The sequence below is a fragment of the Clavelina lepadiformis genome, chromosome 4, assembly GCF_947623445.1.
Source record: "Clavelina lepadiformis chromosome 4, kaClaLepa1.1, whole genome shotgun sequence".
NCBI lineage: Eukaryota > Metazoa > Chordata > Ascidiacea > Aplousobranchia > Clavelinidae > Clavelina > Clavelina lepadiformis.
The window spans coordinates 21,036,782-21,061,876 of record NC_135243.1 but is presented as its reverse complement, the minus strand read 5'-3'; the positions used below and the strand labels follow the sequence as shown (position 1 = coordinate 21,061,876).

The window sequence follows — 25,095 nt, the reverse complement described above, 5'->3', positions numbered from 1 at the left end:
TTCACAAATAGTATAGTTTTATTCACCCATCCTCACGAAATCATGCTTCATGAACTTTTTTTTTATAAACAAATGGTTTGCAGAATTATTAGCTACGATAGTAACGTCTTACCAAGTTCATAAAGACGTCGATTCGGTAGTGGAGTGGTTAAGCTCAGCGATTGCAATAAGGCGGCCCTTGTTCGATACTTTGTGACGTTACTCTAGAAAGTAGTTTAAGCCGTAAGAACATTTTCTCTACTCTGAGGATAAAGATTCTGGTTCTATATCTTATGTCAAAGATACCCACAAGTTGTCAGGGGCATTCTCGTACAACAGTTTTCAATTTGTCTGTCAATGATACTAATAATGCCTCATCAACGCCTCAAATAAACCTTAAAACTACAATTAATGCAGGATTGTCCGTACAGCGAGTTGCCAGAAGCATATCTTAAAAAATTGTCCAGATTCTACCGTCATATGCTTATGTGTGAAGATGGTTGCACCTTGTTCGGCGAACTACTTTTACAAATTACTCAAAGGATAGAAGGTAGAAGATTAAAAGTCTATTATTTCTAAAGATCTCGTTCATATAAGCCTATACGAGTGCCGTTTCAAAGACCTACAACTTACCACATTAAGTCAATCAATTTTAATCAGGTTGTAAAAGCATCGGAAGACTCATTCGTTTCGTAACTTCTCAAGAAGATGGATTGAAGTGTTTGATAGAGCTTCATCGTCAGGTCGGTAACTCGGGCGCCGTTGGGAGACGAATCTTACTTCGAATGTACAACGCTGTCAAAGGCAACCTTCCAAACGGACCAAAGGTATACTATTCGTGCATGCTATGGCTTAGACATTTCTTTCTACAAATAGGGTATGGTTTTGATAACCATGATAATTACTGCAATGCTACTTTGAAATTTACTTCTACAAAGCCCTGGTTTAGTTTCAGGATTTATAACGTACATCTTAAGTGCTTGAGACATTACCATTACGCATGTTGTTAATTGGAAATGATCAACTGTAGCATGTAGACCTGCTTGTGAGAGATATTTCTTTAGGTAATAATATTCAAAAATCGCTTCAATACGTTTAAAAAATGTCTTATGTAGGTTTTAAAACAATTAGCTGATTTTCTTGCTGAGGTCAAATACGGAAAGATGTTGATTCAAGATCTTCAAGTGGATGGTAGGAAAGCCCACGTGGTGGCGCGCAAGGTTATAACCGAAATGAGACGAGGTTTTGAGCCATTTTTAAAGGTGTTTTGACGTTCATAGAAATTATTACCTTTGTTTTAAATACACATTTGCAGAGTCGTAATGAGTAATGACTCGACTCGTGTCTGTTTCTAAGAAAGTACAAAAATGACTTGACTTGTTTTTTCTTTTATCAGTCCTCCACCAGGAATATCTGTCACGTGATTTTACGCATGAATGAGTTGGCTCAGTGCATGCTGAAGGTCGGAGAACACGCGAGGGCGGTGTTGGATGGCCGGGGAGACATGTCGTTTGTTGGCACAAGTAAGTCAGTTGCTTGATTCAGCTTCAATACCTTACTATTTTAGCGCATGGTAGACCTACTTCCATGCTGGTATCAGCTGATTTGTCAAATGAGACGCATGTTCATATGACACGATTCGTATTTCATACTTTCGTTAGATTTTTTACTTTTTTATTAGAGCTTTCATTTTATTCTCAACTCGTTTTTCTTTACCAAAGGTAGCGTAGTGCAATAATCTAGGGTAACCATCAACCCTCTTTTCATAGCCTCAGTGAAACCTTCTCCATCCATCCTGGACCTGCAAGATCAAGATTCTAAGATGAAAGATTCAAAGGGTCAGGATGCATTCTGGAAATCGACTCGCGACTGCTGCCGCAATTACAAGGATCTTGTGGAGGAGATAAACGCCCAAAAATCGCCTCCTCCAGCCAGTCCAAAGATAACAAGTTCTTTCCAGTGGTCTGTGGGATCATCGGATTTATCCTGCGAGGTCCCAAAGACTCCACTTCCACGCTCCGATCGTCTTGTCTCTGAACTCTGGGAGCCGGTAAATGAGCGTGAGAGAGTGGACATTTACAAGACGAGCAAAGATGAAGATAAACCTCCCACGCCTCCGTGCGAAGGAGTCATCCCTCCATGTTGTATAAAACGCAATTATTGTGCCGCCCAGATCCGATCCAATTTCAACGAGTTCTATCTTCAGACAAAAGATTACGAAAATTTTTATCTCAACTTTGATTACAGGCAATTTACTGATTATAAAGTCGTTATATTATGTTTAATCATTCATTAATTTTAACTATCATTGAAAAGTTATTAACGTTGTTTACAACTTTAGTTCATGTAATTGTTATGCTTGTCAACAATACTAGACGTTTTTTCTCTGCATCTTTCTATAACAAACCTACTTTGTACCGCTATCACCCTTCTTTCATCATCTTAGGCCTTCTGGCTTCCGAAAGAGGGCTGAGGAGATTCAGCTTTCCCTCGGAGGTGCCCATGGAGTCGAAGTTGCTCGCAGCGAATCCAGTTTACCATGGGAAACAACAAGAGCCGCCAGACGACGCCAACCCTACTTAGGCTTCCACAACAAGCACACGGATTTGCCGACAGTCGCTAAAAAGTGGGGAAGAAAAGTGGTATTTGAGGATGGTGAGCAGAGATCGGATGATGAAGATGAAGAGAACAAATCCCGGCATCCATGCGTTTGTGTCCACGACGATAGTTCAGGTTTCGGATGCTTGATTTGCTCCATCGCTCGACAGTTTTCGGTGGCAAGCGACTCTGAGGAAGTGGTCGACATCGTCACTGATAAATGTCAAGATGTTCCTCGGATCTCGACCACAAAGCTTCCTCCTTTTCCCGACTATAGAGATGTGGATGTTGTTCCGCAGAAATTGGTGGAGGTTGAGAGGCAGGCGTACACTCCAAGACAGTTTCAAGATCCGACAAAGGAGAAAGATGAACGCATTGAAGATAAAAAGCAGGATCAAATCTCTCCAACATTTAGTCATCCGAAGATCGCTAAATTAAAATCAAAAGTGGATCAAACGCTGGAAAAAGATGCACAATTGGATCCTAGCAATAATTCCTCTTCAAGAGCAATGTCAATAGTGTCACCGAAAACCGGCTCACTGGACATGGACATAATCAAACTGGAGGAAGATAAAGGTGAGGAAAAGGAAGAAAAAACTCATTTAACTTCCAGTGATTCCAACATCTCTCAAACCAATCTTAAAGAAAGGAGGGAAGAAATCTCAGAAAGTGAAGTGAGCAAATCACAACAAAAGAAATCGCGATTGACTTCAAGTGAGGAATCCAATTCACAAAAGTTGCGAAAACTGTCGTCAAAAACTGGTTCACTGGTCATGGAGACAAGCTCTCAGGAAGATGCAAGTGCCAAACGTGAGGAAGAAGCTCAAGCTCATTTGACATCCAATGATCCTAAGATCTCTAAATTCAAACTCGAAGTAAGTCAACTACTGGAGAAGAACTCAAAAGTGAATCTTAGTAAGAATTTACTTCTAAAAGGTTTGCCAAAACTTGGTACCCCGGACTTGGATACAAGCTCACAAAAGTCTGAAGTTGAGCAAACATCACAAACCACTGTGCATAGCGCATTCACCAACTCCAAGGAGAATATAAGCGCAACGTCAACACACTTGGAAAACTCCAAACAAGGCTCGATTGAAAGTTTCGAAAAGGCTGAAGTGAAACGCGCATCACATACAGCTGTGAAACACGCTGGTAATGAGTCAACTGAAGCGTCAGAACAATCAGAACATGGTAGCGACGTTGCTATGCCTTTTCCGTCAGCTGCTTGCTGTCGGGCACCAACCAAAAAGCGTTGCACTTGCGTTGATCAACGCAAGAAACCTGGTGATCTCGACCTCACAGAAAGAAATATTGCCATGTATACAAGGCACGCAGGTGACTGTTCCAGCAAGGATCCAATCCCCGAAAAGCCGCGAAAAGTTTGCGCTTGTATCGATAATGCCAAATTGAAAAAGCGTCCTCCAAGGCCGTGGCCTATAACAGCAAAAAACTTCACCCAGGCCGAAGAAACTAAATTGAAAAAGAAGCACGAAAAGGAATGCGCAGTTAACCCTATTTCTGACACAGTAGCGAAAGCTTTGCAACTCAGTCAAAAAAACTCAACTCTTGAAGCTGAACCAGTTGCGTTTGACCCAAACAACTTTACTTCGCCCGAAGTACCCTCGAAAAATGCAGGTGTGTCGTACTGGGCAAAGGATCGAGACAGTGTCAGTGAATTTTCCAGACCCGACCTAGACGATTGTTCTAGCAACGGAGAATACTGCCTCGTGTGCAATGGGAGGATTACTTTGGTTGAACAAAAACCGAAGCCATTTGCTTATCGGTATCTGGTGAAGCATGAAGCAGACGAACGGCACGAGGGTAAGAGTACATTTTAGTTTTTGTTTAAATCAGAGTGGAATGGAACAGGACGTTTAAGTGCAAATAATTGGAAGTTACTCTCATCTGTATTTGAAACCCAAACTGTTTAAATTATTATTTTCAAAGTAATTTTATATTTTGCGTATAGTATCAAACATAAAAATGCAAGTACAAAACATGCGTCAATTTCGTTTCTGATATCCAGACGCTGACAACGCCTACAACCATGCATACAATTCTAACGATAACACGTTTCTTGCAGAAAAAACTTCCGATACAACTCTATGGAGCCGGGAAACCCCCAGTGAAAAAAGCAGCACTGGGACTGTGGATGACGCGAGGGGGTGTTGCAAGGTACCTGGTTGTACCAACAAGGTACCGCGAGGTACTCACCATCGAAACCTTGCAGAAATGGAGAGAAGAGAACGCGAGGAACGATATTGGAACAACAAAAGGAAAATGCAGGTTGGTGAGAAACCTAAGCTCTCAGTCAATTTTATGAAACACATTGGTCCGGAAAAAAATTTGTCGAACCGAACGAAAAACGTTTTGACAAACACACTGTTGCGTTATACTCAGTAAAATGTAACAATGGCCACAACCGTAGCTAGAAAAATGTTTTTACAGAGGCAAATAGGTAGGCCTACGTCGCCGGTTAAATACGTTGCTAAGTGTTGTTTAGCACTAAAAATGTTTTTGTGCCCTAATTCCAGATAATTTACAGCTCTAGTCGCCGCCTCATTTGCCTCAACGTAGCTGCTGTCCGCTAGATGGTGTTTCGTTTGATACACAGCCACATTTCTCTATGTACATCTGTTTTAGAATGAAATTGAAAATCGGTACCAGCAATGGCATCCACCTGGCCGTCAATTGTTTGACTACTTGTTTCACAACGATTCGAACGACGTTGATGAAGTACCGGTAAAGGAGAGCATGAATACGATTGCATCGTTTCACACCGCCCATTCTCTGGATGGAAGCGAAAGCAGCGAATCTAATAGCATCGACTCTTTGGACAAACTCGTCCGAAAAAACTGCAAGAAACCGGTCACAACACGAAAAGATAAACTCGCTAAATTACGGGAATTTTTGGACGAGACATGTGACTTGCATAAGGTTTTTAAGCACTGTAGTAAACTACCTTACGTATACAGTGGGACCTCGTTAATCCGTACCCCGATGAACCGGAATCCCCGCTATCCGACACAAAACTGCCGGGAACGGATTTCTTCCTATGCATTTTACCCCTTTAATCCGGAAACCCCGCTGTCCGACTCCGACACTAAAGTTTCGGAACAAATGTGCTAAATCAATAGCAATAAAATCCGATAAACCGGATTATTAACAGTTAAGCGAAAATGATTCACGACTGTCCTAATACACTATGTTAGTTTGTTGACGAAACAATAGCCGATTATCTACGCATAATAACGTTGCGGTCTTTATTGATTCAAAAGTACAGTACTGTACAGTATTTTAGAAACGAAAAAATAAATTGTTCATCAACAGTAACAAACAACGCTTCCGCGGTCGCAAAAAAATACGTACAGTACATCGGTTGAGTGCGGCAATCTATTGAAGACATACTGCTGCAACTCAATCGTGCTATCAGTTTTTGATATCGCATTGCGCAAAGATTGGAAACAGATCAAAGAAAGTTCAAGACAGTTGGTCCCACCGGAGTGCTTCGCCACGCAATAGCGGTTGTCAAACCGATTTGCGACCGAATGTTCGTCACTTGGAGAGCATTCGTCTTAAATACAGTGGTTCTGGGGTTCGACACTGGGTCGGATCATACAATAAATATAATTTTATTTTAGTTGCTGTCCAGCCAGAAACTCGGCACTTAGAATTGGAGTAAGGTGCATACGTCGTTTTGAACACGGTGGTGCATTTGCAAGATTGATTGATTTTTTACTTTCCGATAATCCGGATACCCCGCTAAACCGACATTTTTTGACGAAACGAAGTGGTCCGGATTAACGAGGTCTCACTGTATATACGTATATTAAACGTATCTATTATACAACGTAACGTAACAACGTAACCTAATAACGTATTATATACATGTATGTAAGGTATAAAATTTAATTATATGTCCTATAGTTACAGCCTAATATTTAAGCCCGTATTACAAGCTTGTTAATCGAAGAATTTTGAATAGAAAAATAACGTCAAAACATTTTAGTCAACCGCCCTTGCGTGACTAAATCTCCTGGTGATTAAACGATCGTCATCGCTTTTAACAAACTTCAAAATTGTGTTTTTTTTTCAGCTTCCTCGATTCGCCTGCTGTCGTTTGCACGACTGGAAATGGGGAAAGTTTAAGCTCAACAACAGCAGAGATCTGAAACGTGTTTACGGGGAAGTCCCACTTTCGTGCCTCTGCAATTCTGTTGAATCTTTGTCTGGCGACTTTCACACGGCTGCTTCTACCATGACCAGAGCACACAGGTAAGTTCAGGTTTAAGGAACGTGTTTTTTCACCGTGTTGGCTTAAAACGGTCGTTTTTCTTTTCAAGAACTTCAATTAAATAACAGCTTAAGCTTGAAACTAAAGTGTAGAATCATTTATGCTTGAGTAATCTATTCTAGTGATAACAAGGTTAACTAGTTAAGTTTAAAGTTAAATGTGATTTAATTTTAAAATACTTTGTCATTCTACTACGGAGTCATGTTGACCAGTGCCCTGCTTTGTCATCATAGCGTTTGTTCCGAATGTCGCATCCGTATCGGCACCCAGCAGACCCCTCCATGTACAAGCTATCTTCTCCCTTTGAAAGCAGTCCGGTGTTACGAAGATGCTCTGTGGAGATATGAGAAAGTTAGTTTGAACTTTTTAAAGCGTGCACTTTATGTTATAAAGCATAACTGTGTGAAAACCGTTATAACTGGTATAGATACAGCTTTAGATTTTGTGCCCGAAATGTTGCTATTTTTTAGATGAAACAAATAGAGGACCAATAAGAATATAATGTTTCTTATTGCCTTAACAATTTTGATTTTGCTAGCAGTAGCTTATAATTCGTGCATTTAATATTCCAAGCTTCGCTATGTGGTAGCCGAGTAGTATGCGTTATATGCAAGTTTATTTTTAGTGTCTTCAATTTTTTGACATTTTTTCAAACTCGCTTCATAAAACGTAAGAAGTCGTTTTCACTATCGCGTCATATCTCGTTATTCAGAATCCCTCGGTCGCCACAGACTCGGGAATATCTCTCAACACGGCGGTCGATGTTGTTGACGAAAGTGACGTCAACTCCATGCACCCCACTCAACAACATACTCTGATGGGGCTCATGGGGCTTTCCAAAGCACAAGGTGACGTAATTTATATGCGTTGACGCTCATAATGACGTCATGTTTATCTTGCTGTTTTACTGTTAGCAAATTTTAAACATTCAAAGCCGTTTCTTCGGTTTAAAGTTGAATATTATAATACAATGCTGGCCATCACCTATAATGTGTAAATTGGCATGCATTATTCGCACGCCATTTTCTGTTAGCGTTTATAGAGTTCTGCCAAAAAATGGACATTTCAAACGATTCTATGTGTTTCTAACCGTAATTGCATTTTCACTTTACCATAACTTCTAAACAACGAACTTTTATTTTTACCTCAGGGTCAAAGTTAAGGCGGCTTCCCGCGAAAACCGCGTCAAGTTTCATATCTGTTGGATCGAGCACGCCATCTAGCGGAGTGTGTTGTCACGTTCAAAAATCGAGAAATTTGCCGGTTTTGCATTTGCAGGGATTCGGGTAAGAGGCTACGTTATTACTTAAATTTAAACGCCAATACTAAAATAAAATATATTTATTGTAATTGTTTAGTTAACTTGAAAGTATTTACGTAAATACACTTTCGTAGCCATTATTTAATTATTGACAGTCTGTTAGTATGAATCAATTTCAATTATTTATCTAACTTTTACCTCAAAGTTGTGATCCTGTCGTTGATTATAATCTCGACAAAAATATCCAACCAATTCCACTTGATTGGTGGAGACGTCATGACGTTGCCATACGTTCTACGCAATTTTGCGTCGACGAATGCGTGCGTCTGTGCGTGTTGATTGCGCAAACGAAGAATGACGCAATAACGGAACACCAACGAACGTGCAAAGTACGCAAATGGTTGCGAGATTATCAGTAAACTCTCAGAAATGTTATTTCCGCTTATAACTGTTGAATTATGTGTTTTAAACAATTTGGATAATGCCACATGGCTAAACACAGTTAAGGACTACGCTTGGGGTTCATACACTACAGGCGGCACTAAGAATTACACCTTAACAAGCCTTGAAAGTTAAATGGGCCTTGCCCTTAAAATATGCTGAATTTTAAACAGAGCGTCGGACTCTCTCCAGAAACTGACTTAACAATAATATTAATACTTCAAGGTATGCGGTAGCGACGGGAGTTCTGGACTTCTGAAGATACTCTTCGAGGACGTTGCCGGCAGACACGGCGGTATTGTTCTTGGTCCGCGTTACAGCGAGATGCTACCGATAGTGTGGCGTCCAACCGTCAGAGAACACGGCCTTAAACAGGAAGACGGGAAGGAAAATGAAGGTAAATCGTTTGATTTGGACCACCAAGTCAGGTAGAATGTTTTTTTAGAATATATCTTAGAATTTTATAGTGCGAAATTGCAAAATTTAGCTGGTTCATATTCAAATATAGCCAACTTTGAAATTTTTATAACTTGCTAGGAAGACGAATGAATAAGTCAACAGGGTCTGCAACAAGAAAAAAACAATTTCATTAAAAAATATTTATTTTTCCAGAGAAAAACAGACTTCGCTTCTACCGGCAGCTCATCGAAGCCGCCGTGGAGAGCACACGCGCCCTTCTCTTGACCCCTGACCTTCGACCTTTGTCTTCGAAACGCAACAAGGGTAACAAGGCACTGGATGGTGACGATGATGGTGAAACGTCATATGACGAGGCGGAAAAGACGTCAGGTCACGTGACCAGGTTGGCCCATTTTCGAGGGATGGTGAAGGCGTTGAACGAACTGATAGATGAAAGTGAGTGATTTACATTCACTGACAAATTTTTTTTACTTTTTTACACTTTTAGAGGTTCCGTTTTCGTTTTTATGTTTAATACTAACCAGGGAGTATAATATAATAAAATAAACAAAAACGTTGACTTTATACTATACTAGCTTAATTTCTGGTAATGTTTAAATGTGTTTAATATATTAGTTGTTTTAATTCTTAAAGTTCAGACAAAATTAAAACAAATAGGTCCATACTATAAATGAATAAAAGTAAACTTATTTAAAACTTAACCTCTGTCTTCACAGTCAGTAAATTGAGCGGTGCAAAGATAATTAATTCATCAGATATCGCGGATGCCGTTCGGTTGCAAATCTCCGATGTTGAAATCGAAAAACTTTCAGTGATAAAAGAAGAAATCGGTGGGTGGTGGGCTATAATTCAATACACAGAAAGACTTGTGCATTTTTTCTAAAACTTCCCTCTTTGTTTTTGGCCAACTAATAATTACATTGACCGCTGATGAATTGTTTCAGCTCCAGAGAGCAAAGTTCCAAAAGTTTGCTGCCGACTCAAGGGGGAAAAGTCGACTTCTTCTTCTTCTCCCACGATTAAGCCGATTTTGACGATCGTAGAATCAGTAATCCAGTTTATAAAGGTTTGTTTCCATTTCTGTTATTATTTGCAAAGCTAAGTCCGTTGTATTTTTCGATAACCCAATTTTTAAACGGTCCTTTAATAGTCTGTTTGTACAAAAATACTTTTTTCAATGCTTGCTTTTCTTTTTGAAATGCGTAATGTTTCCTAAATATAGCAAAGTTCAACTATTTATTCATGCATTCACATAACAAAAACGTCTGAAGTTTTCAATTGGCTGTGTGACTTACTTTAGATTAAATACTCAATTTTGTTCAAAACACTGAACCATTTAGAATGCACCCTCAACCTTATATACTATATAGTATATAGTGTACACTTGCGATACAGATTTTAATGTACATATATAATAGTACACAGTTTCGAAAAACGAATTGTAGTTAAATCATTCCTTGCATTTAAACCTTCTTTTTCACATATTCCCAGAACAAAATGTGTGGTGCCGTCGAAGATTGTAGGAATGTCCTTCATTCGCCATGGGAAATCCCCGTAAAGGAACAACACGTGACTGGGAAATTCATAGCGCACATCATGGCTAAGCTGGTATGGCTGTGACTTTAAAAAATAAGGAAAGCGTAAATCAAAATCTTTGAGGGGTTTTGTATATCCGTGTTTCTAAAATTGATTGAGATTGAAATTTGTTTAACCCTTGTGTAAGAATAAGAGTAAATGACCATTTGCTATCAATTAGAATTTTAACCGCCCTCAACAAAGATACCTGCAGAGAAAACTCTGGTTTGATTTCAGAATTTCAAAGAACCATCCGACAAAGAAGAGTACAGCGAAGTCATGCTTGACGACGCAATAGAGGCAGCAATTGAAGCATTTTTGAACGATGCCGTGTTCAAGGCTACCACGCAAACATGCATACAAAGGGCTGTAAAGATAGCAACTGACACCAAACAGCAGTTAGCATACCTGGACGCCATCACTAGGTACTTTTTAGGTTACAACGATGCACAACCTTTTTAGCTGGTCGTACTTCTTTGTTCCTTTGAAGCATTGAATACCATCAGATGGGATACCTATACCAATGTCTAATATCAGTTTCTTAACGTGGGGCTTGACGAAATTTTGGTGAAGCAAATAAGGCCATTTCCCAACCCTTATGAATCCAATTTTTTTTATGTCCTCATGAACCAAATGTTTGAGGTCCATAAGCTTTTTTTCATCTTTAATCTTTTTCTTAGAACAAAAAAGGTTGAGAAACACTGCCTTGGATGTAGGCCTATATTTGTTAAGAATATACAAAGGCTTATGTAAAAACATAGTAAAAGAGAATTTTAGTCAGAGTTCTTCTTTTTTACGTCAAAAAAACTTTCAAAAATGTTAAGTAAAAATTCCTTAGTTTTCTCATTTGTGTTTCAGACTCTGTGCTGCTAAGATTGTTCGCTACAGCGAAGTGGTCGACGCAGCCGTGAAAAACACTCGAAAAGTGGTGAGAGGATGCTTAGGAGCAGTTGAGGAGAAGAGAAGAGAGACAGAATTTAAAGAAGATTGGTGGAAAGCGACTGAAAAAGGCAAAAAAGTTTTTAATAAGCTGATAAACCATAAATTGATGAACTATTTAATATAGCATAAAAAATACATAAAAACATTTCAATTACCACGAGTAAAAAGTGTCTAATAACTTGTACAATGTATCATACTGTAATACTATATTTTACCATAATTCATTGCGTAACGACCGTTTTATTTATTAAGCATGTGACAGTTTATTGGAATTATTTGAATAAAATTATTTCTATCCACTTAGACAATGAAAATTCTTTCGCCCGCGAACACATCTCAAATCTCATCCACACCGGACGTGACGACAGAGGCTCATCACTTGACGACGTTTTGATCGGCTTTGAACGTTTACGACGTCACGTCCGGTACGACTTGATCCTGGCCAACGAGGAAGTGAGGTTTATCGAGGACATGATGGACGAAGAGGCGATGAGGTTATATGAGGGCACCGGAACCAAACCGGAAAGACATCGCGCTGCTTCCTACGACGCCTGGACTGAGTCAGAGGTGGCGTTGAAGGAAAAAGAGTCTCCGGATAACGTCACAGGAGACAGGAGTGACGCAGCTGATAATGACGTCATGAAACACTACTTGTCGTCACGATCGTGCTCGGTAACGGATGAGTCAGCAAACGTTGGTGAAGATGACGTTTCTAAGAATCAGTCACGTGAAGGTGTGCTCGGCCAATCATCGCCTGCGCAAAAAGCAGGCGACAGAAGTCCGGATCACTCATCAGAGTTAGATGATATGTTCGGTGGCCTATCACAATCAAAAAAAGCGCGAAAAAAGCGACATTTCTTCGTGAAAAAGAAGGACGATTCTAATTCAGGGAGTGAAGAAAGTCTAAAAGAAGAGTTGTTTGTTGATCGTGAAACTTGGATTCCCGTATCCAAGGTAGAGACCGAATTCGAAATTAGATTCGTTTTCTAATTTCTGCTGCTGCTTACTACGCAATTGACAATGGCTCCATACTTTTACGGATCAGTTTGTCTGTCTGTCATTTATACAATTAACATCAGCTAACTTTTTTTTGCAAAATTTGGAGATGAAATATTTTTTAGGTAATGGACCGCATTGAAAAGCACGGCATTCCTGCTGGAATTAACAATGTGAATAAAGATCAACAGGTTTTTGCTTTCTTCTGGTTAATAATTTAATTGATATAACTATATACTGTACCATAAGGCAAAATAACACGGAAGCGGCAGGCTTTGTTTTCAAAAACAAGTTTTGCTGTTTTTTTTTTTTTATATAAATCACGTCAGTCAGATTGCTATATTTGCAAAATTTGAGGAACGAAAATTGAAAAATACAAACTTTTAACAGATAGCGGACCACACAGACAAGCCCGGCATTTCTAATGGAATTCAGAATATGAGCAAAGTCCTCCAGGTTTTTAATTTTCTTTGAAACTTAGCCGAAACGCGAAATAACACGCAATGAAAATATTTTATATGCTAAGCAATTTCATCATTTCAGGAGCCGACCACAGACAACAAAAAGACTGATGAAAAGAAACAATTCGAATCTTTTGATTCGCCATTCTCCACCGTTCACGACAACACTGTGAAGTCATCGGCCTCAGTCTGTAGCGCAACATTTATTGGACCAAATCCCAGTGGGGGTTGTGAAGAATTCTCTTACCTTTGTGACAAGAACAGCATAAACGTGAACAGTGACTCAGACGCCTTGAGTTACGTCACGTGCCCGTCAAAGCCTGGGTCCTTTTCAATCTACGAGGACGTTCTCTATCAAGAGTCTATCAGTGACCAAACCGAGTCGACAACTGAATCGGAGAAATTATTACCTGTCATTAAAAAGGACTCGACTTCCATTTCTCCATCTAGTTCGAATACAAGTTTTTCTGCAACGTCACAAATATCTTCGTCGTCCTGCGGAAACGTAAAAAAATCGCCGCCGCCTTTGCGGTTAGTTCGATTTTCTGAATCAATGCCAAGTTGCCTCGCAATAGCGCCATCTGCCGGTACGGTTGCTAAACCCAGAAATGTCGTCACAAGAAAGAGGCCCGTTGGTAAAAGCAGGAAGAAGCGAGCCCCACGTCAAAAATTTGGAAGCGTTTTCAATAAAGTTTTGGATCAGGTTCAAACCGCTTTTGGCCTTCGTAGAAACGTCTAACTTTCATATAAGATCAATATGTTTTTGGACGTGACCCTTTGTTTGAATAAGTTTTTTCAACTAATCACAGCTCTGTGTAACACTTCATTTTTTTCACAGGTAACAGACCAAGAGGGTTTAACACGAACGGCTTTGCAGACATTCAAGGGTAAAAATATGCTTCACGAAATATTTGCAAAATCTCTAACGCCGTAAGTGTTCTCAGACATATATGGTTACGCTTATTTTCTCTATATCGGTTCCTGTCAAACTTTTTCATAACTTTACAGCCAACAAATGATGGATTATTTCCACGGCAACATACGCTCCTTGATTGACATGCAGCAAACTGGACCCACATTACCCCACTGGGTTTCCGCAGCGGCCCAAGTCCTACTTCTTATGATGTCATGTGTGTGTAATAGGTTTACAGTGTATTGCATATTAACATAGACCTACGCGTGGTATCGTTAGCTGGTGGTGTTTTTAGTGTGTTTTTGCACAAAATCTATTACCACGTAACACGATAAATGTAAAAAGTATTGAAGATTTATAAGTTTATATGGAAGCATGTACTGTACAGTAATCTAAAGGATATAAATCAATGCTAAAACATTGTGCAAGCTTATGTACGTATGTAATAAACATGTATATAAAGTATATAAACATGTGCATAATTTGCGTATACGTGTAATTGAAAAGGTTTTGATTTTGGTCATTTTTGGATACTTTTAAAGACACTCTTGGTTATTATTTATTAAACACCTACAATTGATTTTTTTCCGGCAGTGGGCGCCGTCACTTACTCCTGTTTTGCCGCTTTCTTCTACGGTATCACGGATTATATGCTACTGTGGGCAATTCCTATTGCAATTTTCACGTTTGGTCTCATTTTAGAGCCTTTAAAGTGTCTTGGCGTTGCGTGGATATGCTTTTTACTTGGGTAAGATCTATTCATATATAAAAATACATAATCTATAATTGCGAAATGATTGTGTTATTGCTGTTATTCTCATTTCTATTTCCAAACATAGACTTGAAAAGCAATAGCCGCCTAACTTTAATATTTTACAAATATGCTCGGAATTTTTAGTTGTTTTAGATTTTTTATTGTGCTTTTTAATGAAATTTTTTTCAAATGCATTGTTGTTTTGTTTTAGATGGAAACCGGTATTCACCAACAGCCCGCTTTATATAAAGAGCAACCCTATTTTAATGAAGAGAATTTCTTCCCTCCGTCCGGATAACACCGGTTACATCAACAAAAAACCTTTCGAGTTTTACGAACATGGCGAACCTTCAGCTCCGAAGTACGAAGAAGGTTTGTATCGCAGGTACTGCGCCAATCGATCGAGGTTGGATTGCGAACGCGGCCAGCGAAGGAAGCTTCCGTCCCTGGCGGAAAGCGATATTTCTCTCGACCTCGATCGTTGGCAATCGTACGGCGAAGTTGACGAAGCCGAGGCGAATTTCATTTCGTCGCCGCTCGCGCTATCGGAAATGGGAGACGAACTGGGCTCAAATGAAGCCATTTCCGGTTTCCGCCGGGGTGGAATGGACTTTGGGGTGGGCGACGCAACCGGTGGATTCCGAAGGGGTGGACTTGACATCGGGGGTAGCCGAAAAAATAAAGAACAAAATCCACACACGATGGAAGAGCCCGGTCGCACCAGAATTGTTTGGTGTCGCATGGCTACCTCTGAAGATGGAAGACCACCGATCGCAATCGATGCAAAAAGAAAATCTATCAATGAAAAGAGTGCAGAAAGTTTATGAAATAAAAAAATTCGTGAAACTTATTTGTTTCGAGTATTTCCTTGCACTGTTTTTTCTTTTCGGTAACGAAAGGGCCGTGTACACTTGCTTATACAATCGAGTGAACTGCTGATACACTTTTAAACGAACTTGATCTTAACAAGGTCAATTTTAACACAAGATCAGTCACGAATAAATGAGAATGCAAGCCGTTAGCTGTCGCAACGCCGATGAGTTACGGGCTTGTCTTGCATTTAAACATAAAAAATAACTTTACAGTTACCTTGTTAACATCAATTACGATTAATGATACATTTTCTCAGCTATAGCTGGGAACACGTGAGATATTCTTGGTTGAGTCTTTATTACAGTATAGTGTTTTGTCAGTCCTTGTGTGTTACTTATAATAAAAAACTGAAAAGAAAAGTGTCCAATATGATGTTTAACCAAAATGATAGTCGAATTAAAATAAAGGCCTCTTCTAGCAACTTAAATTACGCTTAAAATTTTAGATATTAGGGACACAATGATTTAGCAACCTCTGGAGAATTCAGTTTCAAAAAGCACGTTACAATGTTCTTACCATTTCGTAAAGTTCACTTCAAATTACCTATAACGGAAGTAATATTGCTATAGAATTAAAAACAGAAAGCGCTTTACTACTTACTGTATATCGGCGAACCATGTATTCCCTACATCATATTAACGAACCGTTTCGTTTTACCATAGCAAGGTACTGGCCTTTTGTTGTACGTCGGCTCTTTTGTAAAGAAACATCACTATTGTTGTTAATTGTGGTCTAAAATTACCTGGAAGGTTGTACGCAAGGACGTTTTAGTCGAGCCATGATGGCATATTGTACCATACATACTCAGAATTAGCCCAAGTGACTGAAAACAACACACAAGAACTCTTGCTGAAAGAGTAAGTGGTTTTACAGAAGTGCGCAGAATATTTAGTAAAAGTTGAAGTTTAAATCACCAGGAAAAAGTTTAGCACAAAGGCAATTATAGCACAGACAAGTGTTCTTCAATCAAGTGGGGCAACGCGACTACTTGGCCTGAAAGTTCGAGCCAAAATGTTCGATAATTTGAGTGGGAAAAGCGACGTTCGTTATTGCAATGGACTTGACTCGTTTTAAACGAGTAATCACTGTGCTTTATAAATGCTTGCGTTTACATTCACACTAAAATGTCACCGAACAGCAAAGTCTTTTTTACTTATTTTAAATCTCTATCACGTGCCTAACAAAACCGTTTGTGAATACATAGACAAACTTATTTCTGGAACACTATTGAGTTACGTCACAAATATTATTATGTAAACAATCGTTTCAATAAACTTGCATAACAGTTCTGCGGTCAAGATGTACCAGTTGCAGAGGATCTGCTTTAAAAATATCTGAGCCTAATCGGATGCTTGAATTGTATTTTAAGTTGCTGGACTTATCCGCATTCCAAAATAAGGTCTACAGAAAGTTGTGTGTATACAGTATAAGCTACCCTGTTTCCAGACTTTGTTTTTTTTTAAATAGGGAAAACGTACAAGTACCGGTACATTTCGTAAGTTTTACTTTACGTACCGGTACCGCACCGTACCGATTTGATGTTTTGTTGTTGTTGTTTGTGCCATTCCGGTGTCCAGTAGCTTAGTTGATTGCATGTCGAAATTGCTTGGATTTCTCATCAGCATTTGTCCTGCGTTGTCACTTGGTGTCATAAGCGCTTAAAATATAATTTGGTAATGTACGCGTTGACAAGCTGTGCCCGCACTTGCCTTCTGAGAGGTCATGCTCGCGTATATATAAAAGCCAGTCGTCTGAACTTCAGACACTTGGGCTTCGGTTATAGTTTAGCGTAGCATCGTTCGTACAATCTTAGCCATTTTCTCTCGTCTTTCTTGCCGGCATCAACGGATTCAAAGTTTCTTTTTGTCGCTGAAACAACTTTGCTCAGTCAAGATGCCAAACACCAATACTGCTCGTTATACAGCTGACGAAGAATTCCCGGACTTCTCCAAGCATAAGAATCATATGGCTAACTGCTTGACCAAGGAAATCTACAAACGAATGAGAGCGGTACAGACTCCGAGTGGATTCACCATTGATAATGCTATTCAAACCGGTGTGGACAACCCAGGTAATGTTTTCTTGTTGTCAATCAATCAGCGATAGATCAGTGATAAAAAGTGCCAACACCAGAAAGCTGCAGTTGCAGCAAAGTCCTTTAAATTTTGTGGTATTTTGTACGGTTTTGATAGAAAGTATAAGGGACTGAACATGTTTTTATGCGAGGGATCCCGGTTTTTGTTAAGGAATTGATGTTGACTCCGGTTAGTTTTCTTATGCGCGCGAGAGTTTAGGTTAGTCCGGTTGATTTGTTGCATAACTGTTATATTGACCTACCGGTACATACTGTAGCTTTACCTCATCACCGGAATAACCCTCACTCTAACAATAGCTTATAATCAGTCACTTGGCAATTTATTTAATCTTAGTTGATATAATTTTCAAATAAAATTTTCAAAATCATTCTAAAGTTTCAAAATTAACCACAAATTTTAATTCCTACTGTGCTATATGTTGTTTGATTCGGATTATATCGGTGTAGACATATGTGGCCCTCTCAAAGGCATAGACAGGTCTATTTGTTCTGTTACAAAAATATATCACCTTGTCAGTTGCTGGTAGGCTACGTGTTTTCACTGATAGACTAAGTTGAGCTACGTTACCTTTATTTGCGTAACTCAACGTTAATATCATTTTAATACATAACTTATTGCTGGTTTTTGTTTACTTTACGTGGTTTACCTTGAAAAGACCAAACACAGTATGACCTTCAGTGTCATAACTGGTGTTTTTTGACCCTGGAAATACTCATTAACTTTGCCGTGGTACTTCTAGTGTATTTGTTTGACCTTAGACATTGTGTAACTAGGTTATCGATCTTTCAATTTTTCAGTCTAAATGTGCTTGGGTTTTCCATAGATGGAGTATACTTTGAGCCTTGTTAATTCTTAACTAACCCAGTGTTTTGCGCGCAAATGTGAAAGCAATTTGTCCAGACGACAGCATTATTCCTATAATTTATTCATCAGCGTTTGTTTTACCACAAATCAATCCTTTGAACTCGATGTTATAGATTTGTAAGGTGATTAGTTTTCAAAATTAGGCCCGTAGTGCGTTTTGAACAGTTGTCTTTATACAACCTCTATAGAACAACAATCGGTCGGTTTAAATGTTTTCTAGGAAAACACAGGTTCGTTGTTCGCCCGAACTTGTCCATAGTCTTCCTTTCAATGTCAAATTGTAATTGCTAAACCTAATCCCGCAATGCGCCGGACAAAATACCAGAACCGCCATCTTTATCTTGTCTGCTCAAGCGCTTGCTAAATACAAGAAGATAAAGCAAGTTTGGCATCTTTCAAAGTGTTTCAAGACAGCAGGATAAATAAGTGGACGCAACCGTAACTTGGCAAACCATGCCATTGAATCTCAAGGGGCGCCGTTTTAAGCGAAATGATAAGTGTATACGGTCACTCACTTTTTCAGAACATCGTACAAACTTTGTATTTTACTGTTAAGAATCGCACAGCCTATCCAAGCTATCTGTATTATAGACGGACATTTTGTATTTTTGTATACTTTTATCACGTAGCAAAACAGAAGTATATAACTCATCATTTGAACCATTGCTGGAACGATATTCACAATTTTTCACCCTAGTTTTATTTTATATGTAGGCTACGTAACATATTTTGATTTGTGTCGCCAGTTCTCCATATTATTTTATAAGTTTGACTTTACGGTCAAAGGTCAAAAAGGTGGATTTTCTTCAACATTTTGCTGATGAATTTCTTTGATTTGCTCTATGTATTGATTATGCTATCGCGCTTTGCTTAATTACGTCACAAACGCACTTGACCTATCGTACGCAATTAGATCTTCCCCTTTGGGAGACGGTGATAAATTGAATGTTCACTTTTCATCAGAACACCGTCGTAAATGAAAACGGTGCTTTTTTTGGCTTAGCGCAATTGTTTTATACATAAAAATATGTTTTAACCGTTTGATTACGACATTTAAGAAATTTGATATCGCTTTTTAGAGCCTATTATTACGGAAATGTGTCATTGAACAAATGAATCCTTTTCAGATTTTCCCAATAGCACTTTCGCGTTTTGCCAATGGAGTTAATACACCCAGTTTACTGTCTTTGTTATCCGATTTCCTATAAATCCATGTTTGATCTTCCAGCTTGCCCTCAAAGGCATTTTTCAGCATCATTATTCATTACTTAGGATTGTTACGGTAAAAGCTGGTTTTGGCGCATACCGCGGTTCGTATTAAAGTAAACAGCTGTTTGCAAGATGGCGCTAGATAGCGCTTAGTTTGGGTATTCTGCGTCTTGACGTATGTCAAAGTATTTTCTAACAACAGGATTTGTTTATCACTTAAACTCTCAAACTATGTTCTTGTCATGCATTTGCTGTGACTTCTTTACTTTCTTGATCTTTTCAATGCATAATACGCGTGTTTTAAATCATACATCCAAAAAGAGACGGGTTGGTCGCGACTTGCAAGTTTCATTCAAATGAAAAACAATGAATATTTCAAAAAAGCTTGTAAAAATTGTTTAAGGCCGGTAAAATATTAAAGAGCAAGCACACTAAATTACAGTAAAAACACTGTACGACGGTTACAATACCGACCTAACGACACTTACGGACGCATTTCTTAACCCGTTGCGGCATTAGTACGTTTAGCAAAGTTTGCTGTTAGATTTGCTGAACTTAGAGGTTAAAGCTAGTAACAAGCAGTATATTAGTTAACTAGCTATCCGGAGAATTTCAAAAATAGCGCAAATTTGCCTGACTAGATGCCACAGCTGACGGCATAGGGCCGTCCCATAGGTATCGTTTTGGCTTTCCTTCGTCGGTATATTGCAGTTATAATCCTCCAGTGAGCTTGAATAAGAAATTAGTTGACAGAAGCAGTCGTTATAGAAGTTAAGGACGTGGCAGTTTGGATGTTGATTGCAACATTTACTATACATTTTGCTGATGAAAATTGCAGAGTCGACATTGTGCTTTGTACAGTATAAGTAAGGTTTTAGTGAATTTTTTAAAGTTCCCCATTTTAAATTTGAGTACTTTTAAATTAACTGCAACCGCCAAAATGAATACCGCTCAGTCTAAATTCTCGGCCGAAGATGATTACCCCGACTTCACGGAGCACAACAACCACATGTCTCACGTTTTGAGTAAAGAAATTTTTGCAAAATTGAGGAACAAAGTTACTCCAAATGGCTTTACATTGGATGGTGCGATTCAGACCGGCGTTGACAACCCAGGTATGGAAATTTTTGGACCTAGAGCAGTGCTCCTCGGGCTTTGTTGGTTTGCCGTACCCAGAATCCCTCATTAAAGTATTTTACTTATAGACAAATTGTTCATCGGTAACATGAAAAAGATCTACTTCGTGGTGTTTAAAACAGTTTTTGTCTGAGATTAAAAAATACGCTGTAAATCCGTTGTTTGCTTTGAAGTTTCGCAGCGCCCCGGTTGGGAAACTTTCATTTTAAAACAAAACTTTTTAGAAAAGAGAAAAATGTTTCTTTGAGACGTAGCAAAGAGTGAACATTTCTCCAAACCAATCCACCTTTCTTGTTATAACAATCATTTACTTAGTCACGATAAACATATCATTCCATACTCGGGAGCAACAAATATAGGTTTAATCAAATTTGTCAGCTCCTTTATTCATTTAATATTACTTAGTTATGATATAGCACGCATACTGCTTTGCGCTGCTTTGTAAAGACAAGACGAAATGATACCAAGATGCTGTACACGAAGAAAGTGTATACTGATAACTTGGCAATGTAGCTTATGCCATGTCTATGATTAAGCTATACATGGGCATTTTAATCAACAACCGTTATTGAACACTTGAGTAATATGAGTACGAAACAGCTGTTAAGTCTATTTGATCCCAATGTTAAGACGAGTTTTTCTAATACTGCAATTCCCTAATTCTGCGTTTTGACGGGATTAAAAGCGGTTATTATCGTGAGTCCATTAATCGATCTATTTTAAATGCAATGAAATTGTGATCAATGTTTAGAAGCTTTTTGCCGTTTTTAATGACACAAAAGTCATACCAGCCTAAGAAACAGAGGTGGCGGCAGTTGCGACAGCAAAGTTGCAAGTCAGTATTAAATGCGGCATAGACATTCATATTTAGAGGAGTAAGAATCATCAGCAGACTGTGAAGATGTATTTTAACAGTCGTGGAGGCGCCATGGACTTTTCCTCGCATGAGTTCGACTTTCGAGCCAGAGACTGTGATTTTAGAGCAATTTCTGATTTCTCTTCCGTAAATGAATCCGTTCTAGGCGACGGTGAGTTCTTGATTGAAAACCGGTTACCGAAAGTTAAATACTGGAACTCTCAGTCTCAGTTTACCTGTTCGCCTCAGATTACTGGTTCGCTTCTGGAACAAAGCAACAAGACAAATAGTCTTAGTTCTTTTAACTCCAAACGGTGCAGCTGGGATGCACAAGGGTTTTGTAAATCAAAAGGTGATGCTGAAAAGAATTCAGAACAAAAAACAAAACAAATCGTTGTAAACCAACAAACTGAAAACAATATAGAAAAGATTAAGTGTGGAAGTAGCACGTTTTCTGGCGCTGAATGCCACAGTCTGCCTTGCTTGGGCTCGAAAAGCTGTCCAAACCGTAAAAAATGTCTGAGATTGCTTTCAATGATGTGTAAGTTTTGGACGATTGAAAAAATCCAAACGTTTATAATCAAACTATGTATTTAAAACGTGTAAAATTTTATTGCTTCGAATTGTAAAATTGGCAACTTCATGTTCCAGTTTTTGTGCGAACTCCGGTGTGAATCTTGAACGAGTTTTTCATTTGCTGCTGCAGTATAGTTTGTCTCATACAAAGTTTTTTGTACTTTCCAGGTCATCCTTTCATCATGACTGTGGGATGCGTGGCAGGAGATGAGGAGAGTTATGAGGTCTTTGCCGATCTCTTCGATCCAGTAATAGAAGCTCGTCACAATGGATACAAGAAGACCGACTTGCACAAGACTGACATCGACCCAAGCCATCTTAAGGTAAGCATAGCCTTAGTTATGCATTCGTTAGGTTATCTCACTTAGTGGCTGGTAATTATTTTGAATTTTTTTTAGGGCGGTACCAACATGGACCCGAAATACGTTCTCTCTTCCCGCGTGCGAACTGGCCGCAGCATTCGTGGCCTTTGCTTGCCGCCACACAGCTCCCGCGCCGAGAGAAGAAAGGTTGAGAAGATTTCCTGCGAAGGTTAGATCCGGTTTAAACCGGTTTAGTGAGTGTGAAGCCTTGATAAACTTGTTTCAGTAGCACCGCTGTGTCCTTCGCAATTTAAACGATTGGCGAATTATTGTAAGCTAAGCTACTGTTATGCAAATGTCACCTGGCATTTGTAGATGACATAACAGTATATTATAATATGGCAAAAATTGATTTTACTGCATTCGTCGTGCATATCAGCGTTCATTATGAGAAACCGCTTTATTGGGATTTTGATTTTACTCAGAATTTTTCTTCTTTACCCTCAAACAGCTTTGGCCAAGCTCGATGGAGAATTAAAAGGATCTTACTACCCGTTGAAGGGGATGACCACTGAGCACCAAGATCGCCTCATTGAGGAACATTTCCTCTTTGATAAACCGGTTTCTCCGCTTCTGCTCGCATCCGGAATGGCCCGAGACTGGCCCGATGCGCGTGGAATCTGGTAAAGCTTACTCCACTACTGTCTCTTGAACATTTTAGTTCGGTTGTGTCGAGCTAAACTCTTTCCGATCCATTTGTCATAACCTACCGCGTGGTTATAAGCTAAAAAGAGGTGACGTTACTCACTGACTTAAAAGATTAGGTAAAGCAAAGATGCTTTAGTCTTTGGAAGCGAATTGCCACCGATATAAGCGAACTTTAATTATCAGGCCGATTTTGGTTTGCTGTACAAGGTCATATTCCAGTGCCTTCTACAGTCAAATTGTTAAAGGTTAACTCGTAGTTGAAATAATCCGTTGAACTTTTGCTAACTCTACCGGCATGGGAACGCTCTTCTAATTGGCCTTAAACAAGCAATCAGTGTTACCACGTCGGTTTCCGGGCACCTTAATGTTTTTTCACCTTTAAGGCACAACGACAAGAAAAACTTCTTGGTCTGGGTGAATGAGGAAGACCATCTTCGTGTAATCTCCATGCAAGCTGGCGGCAACATCAACGAAGTCTTCACGAGATGGTGCAAGGGTCTGAAACTGGTGAGTCTGCAGGCCTACTGCCGAAGAGGTTAGCCGTTAGCGCCTATTGCTCACTATTTAGGAGGTAAAATAGGCAGTGCCTTCTTCTTCTTCCAAGTTGTGGAAAAAAAGGCTCCACTAAGCTTGCCGGCCTATATCTTCAAAATCATTCGAACATAGCTATTTTCACTTCCTCTTCTGAATAGCGGGAAATAAATGCTCTACCTCCAAAGAGCGGTTATTTTAAGAATTCACCTAGCGTAGTGTTTGCGCGTTTTCAATAGTTGACAGCTGCAGCATTAATATAAGGTCACTCCAGCAGCTGTCCGACAAGGTCCAGATCTTTCGCGGCGTAACAGAGCCTCTGCCAACCGTCGTTTATTCTCACACAGATCGAGACACACATGAAGGAGAACGGCTACGAATACATGTGGAACGAACATCTGGGGTACATTCTCACCTGCCCCAGCAACTTGGGTACCGGCGTGCGCGCAGGGGTACATATCAAGATCCCGCTTTTGTCCACTCAGCCGAAGTTTGATGAAGCTTTAAAGAAACTTCGCTTGCAAAAACGTGGAACAGGTATAGAATTTGAGTATCCAGAGTTTTGAGTGTTATAACCACTCGAGTGGATTAATTATATGAAAAAGATCTTTGATTACATCTGTGAATCACAATGCATCCTGCCGTAGCCGTCCCAAACTAAACGCACTTACTCTTGCCCGTTAGGTGGCGTCGACACTGCATCAGAAGGGGGCATTTTCGACATTTCCAACGCCGACCGTCTCGGCTTCTCTGAGGTTGATCTTGTGCAGATGGTGGTCGATGGAGTGGAATTCATGATCGAGTGCGAGAAAAAGTTGGAAAAAGGAGAGAAAATTGACGCTGACATTGATGGCCTTAAGCAAAAGTGAATCAAAGTTACCGAATGAAAGGACAAAATGCTGTGTTTTGTGTCATAATTAAGTAGCTTTAGGTTTTCTTCTCTCCCACTGTTTCGTACTTTGTTATAACTGTGCCGTTTTCATTACTGCATCCAGTGTTGAAAAATTCGAAATGTATTCTTCAAAAATGTCACCATATAGCCATTTGTACGTGTACAGTCGTAAACTTCACTAAATAGAATCCAAGCCCACTTAGTTGTCATAGTTGTTGCTATCAACAGTCGATCATTTCACAGAAGCAGGCACAATATAGGCAGATTTACTAGCAACCGCGAACAACTATATAAAGTATCTAAACTGATTGTAAAATGTTCCAAAGTTTGGTCTATAAATGTGTCGGAACACGAAGATTTCTCGCCAGTAAACTTGCTTAAGTTTACTTTGCTTAACCAAACGTAAGAAGGGTGAAA

The 25,095-nt window shown here is 39.4% G+C and overlaps 2 protein-coding genes across 3 annotated transcripts in view; both read left to right on the top strand.

The window, feature by feature from the left end:
• LOC143451382 (uncharacterized) overlaps positions 1–15,860 on the top strand; it is a 28,278-nt gene extending 12,418 nt beyond the window's left edge. The window contains exons 20-47 of the mRNA XM_076951877.1: positions 397–529; positions 640–806; positions 1,095–1,241; positions 1,376–1,502; positions 1,749–2,226; positions 2,426–4,398; positions 4,661–4,863; positions 5,221–5,514; positions 6,674–6,852; positions 7,105–7,222; positions 7,584–7,719; positions 8,022–8,157; positions 8,338–8,521; positions 8,799–8,970; positions 9,186–9,428; positions 9,710–9,823; positions 9,938–10,059; positions 10,485–10,601; positions 10,806–10,993; positions 11,427–11,578; positions 11,815–12,464; positions 12,632–12,697; positions 12,897–12,962; positions 13,050–13,670; positions 13,806–13,897; positions 13,976–14,097; positions 14,475–14,628; positions 14,846–15,860. Of these exons, the coding sequence (XP_076807992.1) occupies positions 397–529; positions 640–806; positions 1,095–1,241; positions 1,376–1,502; positions 1,749–2,226; positions 2,426–4,398; positions 4,661–4,863; positions 5,221–5,514; positions 6,674–6,852; positions 7,105–7,222; positions 7,584–7,719; positions 8,022–8,157; positions 8,338–8,521; positions 8,799–8,970; positions 9,186–9,428; positions 9,710–9,823; positions 9,938–10,059; positions 10,485–10,601; positions 10,806–10,993; positions 11,427–11,578; positions 11,815–12,464; positions 12,632–12,697; positions 12,897–12,962; positions 13,050–13,670; positions 13,806–13,897; positions 13,976–14,097; positions 14,475–14,628; positions 14,846–15,461 (7,770 nt within the window). The 3' untranslated portion in view covers positions 15,462–15,860. The remainder of the gene's footprint in view (positions 1–396; positions 530–639; positions 807–1,094; positions 1,242–1,375; positions 1,503–1,748; positions 2,227–2,425; positions 4,399–4,660; positions 4,864–5,220; positions 5,515–6,673; positions 6,853–7,104; positions 7,223–7,583; positions 7,720–8,021; positions 8,158–8,337; positions 8,522–8,798; positions 8,971–9,185; positions 9,429–9,709; positions 9,824–9,937; positions 10,060–10,484; positions 10,602–10,805; positions 10,994–11,426; positions 11,579–11,814; positions 12,465–12,631; positions 12,698–12,896; positions 12,963–13,049; positions 13,671–13,805; positions 13,898–13,975; positions 14,098–14,474; positions 14,629–14,845) is intronic.
• A 1,402-nt stretch (positions 15,861–17,262) lies between these two features.
• On the top strand, positions 17,263–24,874 carry LOC143452567 (creatine kinase B-type-like). 2 transcript variants are annotated; one of them, XM_076953593.1, is made up of 7 exons: positions 17,263–17,578; positions 22,414–22,568; positions 22,644–22,776; positions 23,059–23,230; positions 23,639–23,762; positions 24,134–24,323; positions 24,471–24,874. In XM_076953593.1, the coding sequence occupies exons 1-7, from the start codon at positions 17,401–17,403 to the stop codon at positions 24,653–24,655; spliced, it is 1,137 nt and encodes a 378-aa protein (XP_076809708.1). In that variant the 5' UTR covers positions 17,263–17,400; the 3' UTR covers positions 24,656–24,874. The 2 variants fall into 2 exon arrangements, with proteins under 2 accessions (XP_076809708.1, XP_076809709.1); XM_076953594.1 differs by lacking the exon at positions 17,263–17,578 and adding an exon at positions 20,497–20,791.
• The last annotated feature ends 221 nt before the right edge of the window (positions 24,875–25,095 follow it).

Bases quoted from the DNA above. Each gene is read 5' to 3' on its own strand.
- LOC143452567 (XM_076953593.1), top strand. From the start codon at position 17,401: ATGCCAAACACCAATACTGCTCGTTATACAGCTGACGAAGAATTCCCG. The intron at 22,777-23,058 runs GTTAGATCCGGT...ACCCTCAAACAG, and splicing joins TGAGAAGATTTCCTGCGAAG to CTTTGGCCAAGCTCGATGGA. The intron at 23,763-24,133 runs GTGAGTCTGCAG...ATTCTCACACAG, and splicing joins GGTGCAAGGGTCTGAAACTG to ATCGAGACACACATGAAGGA.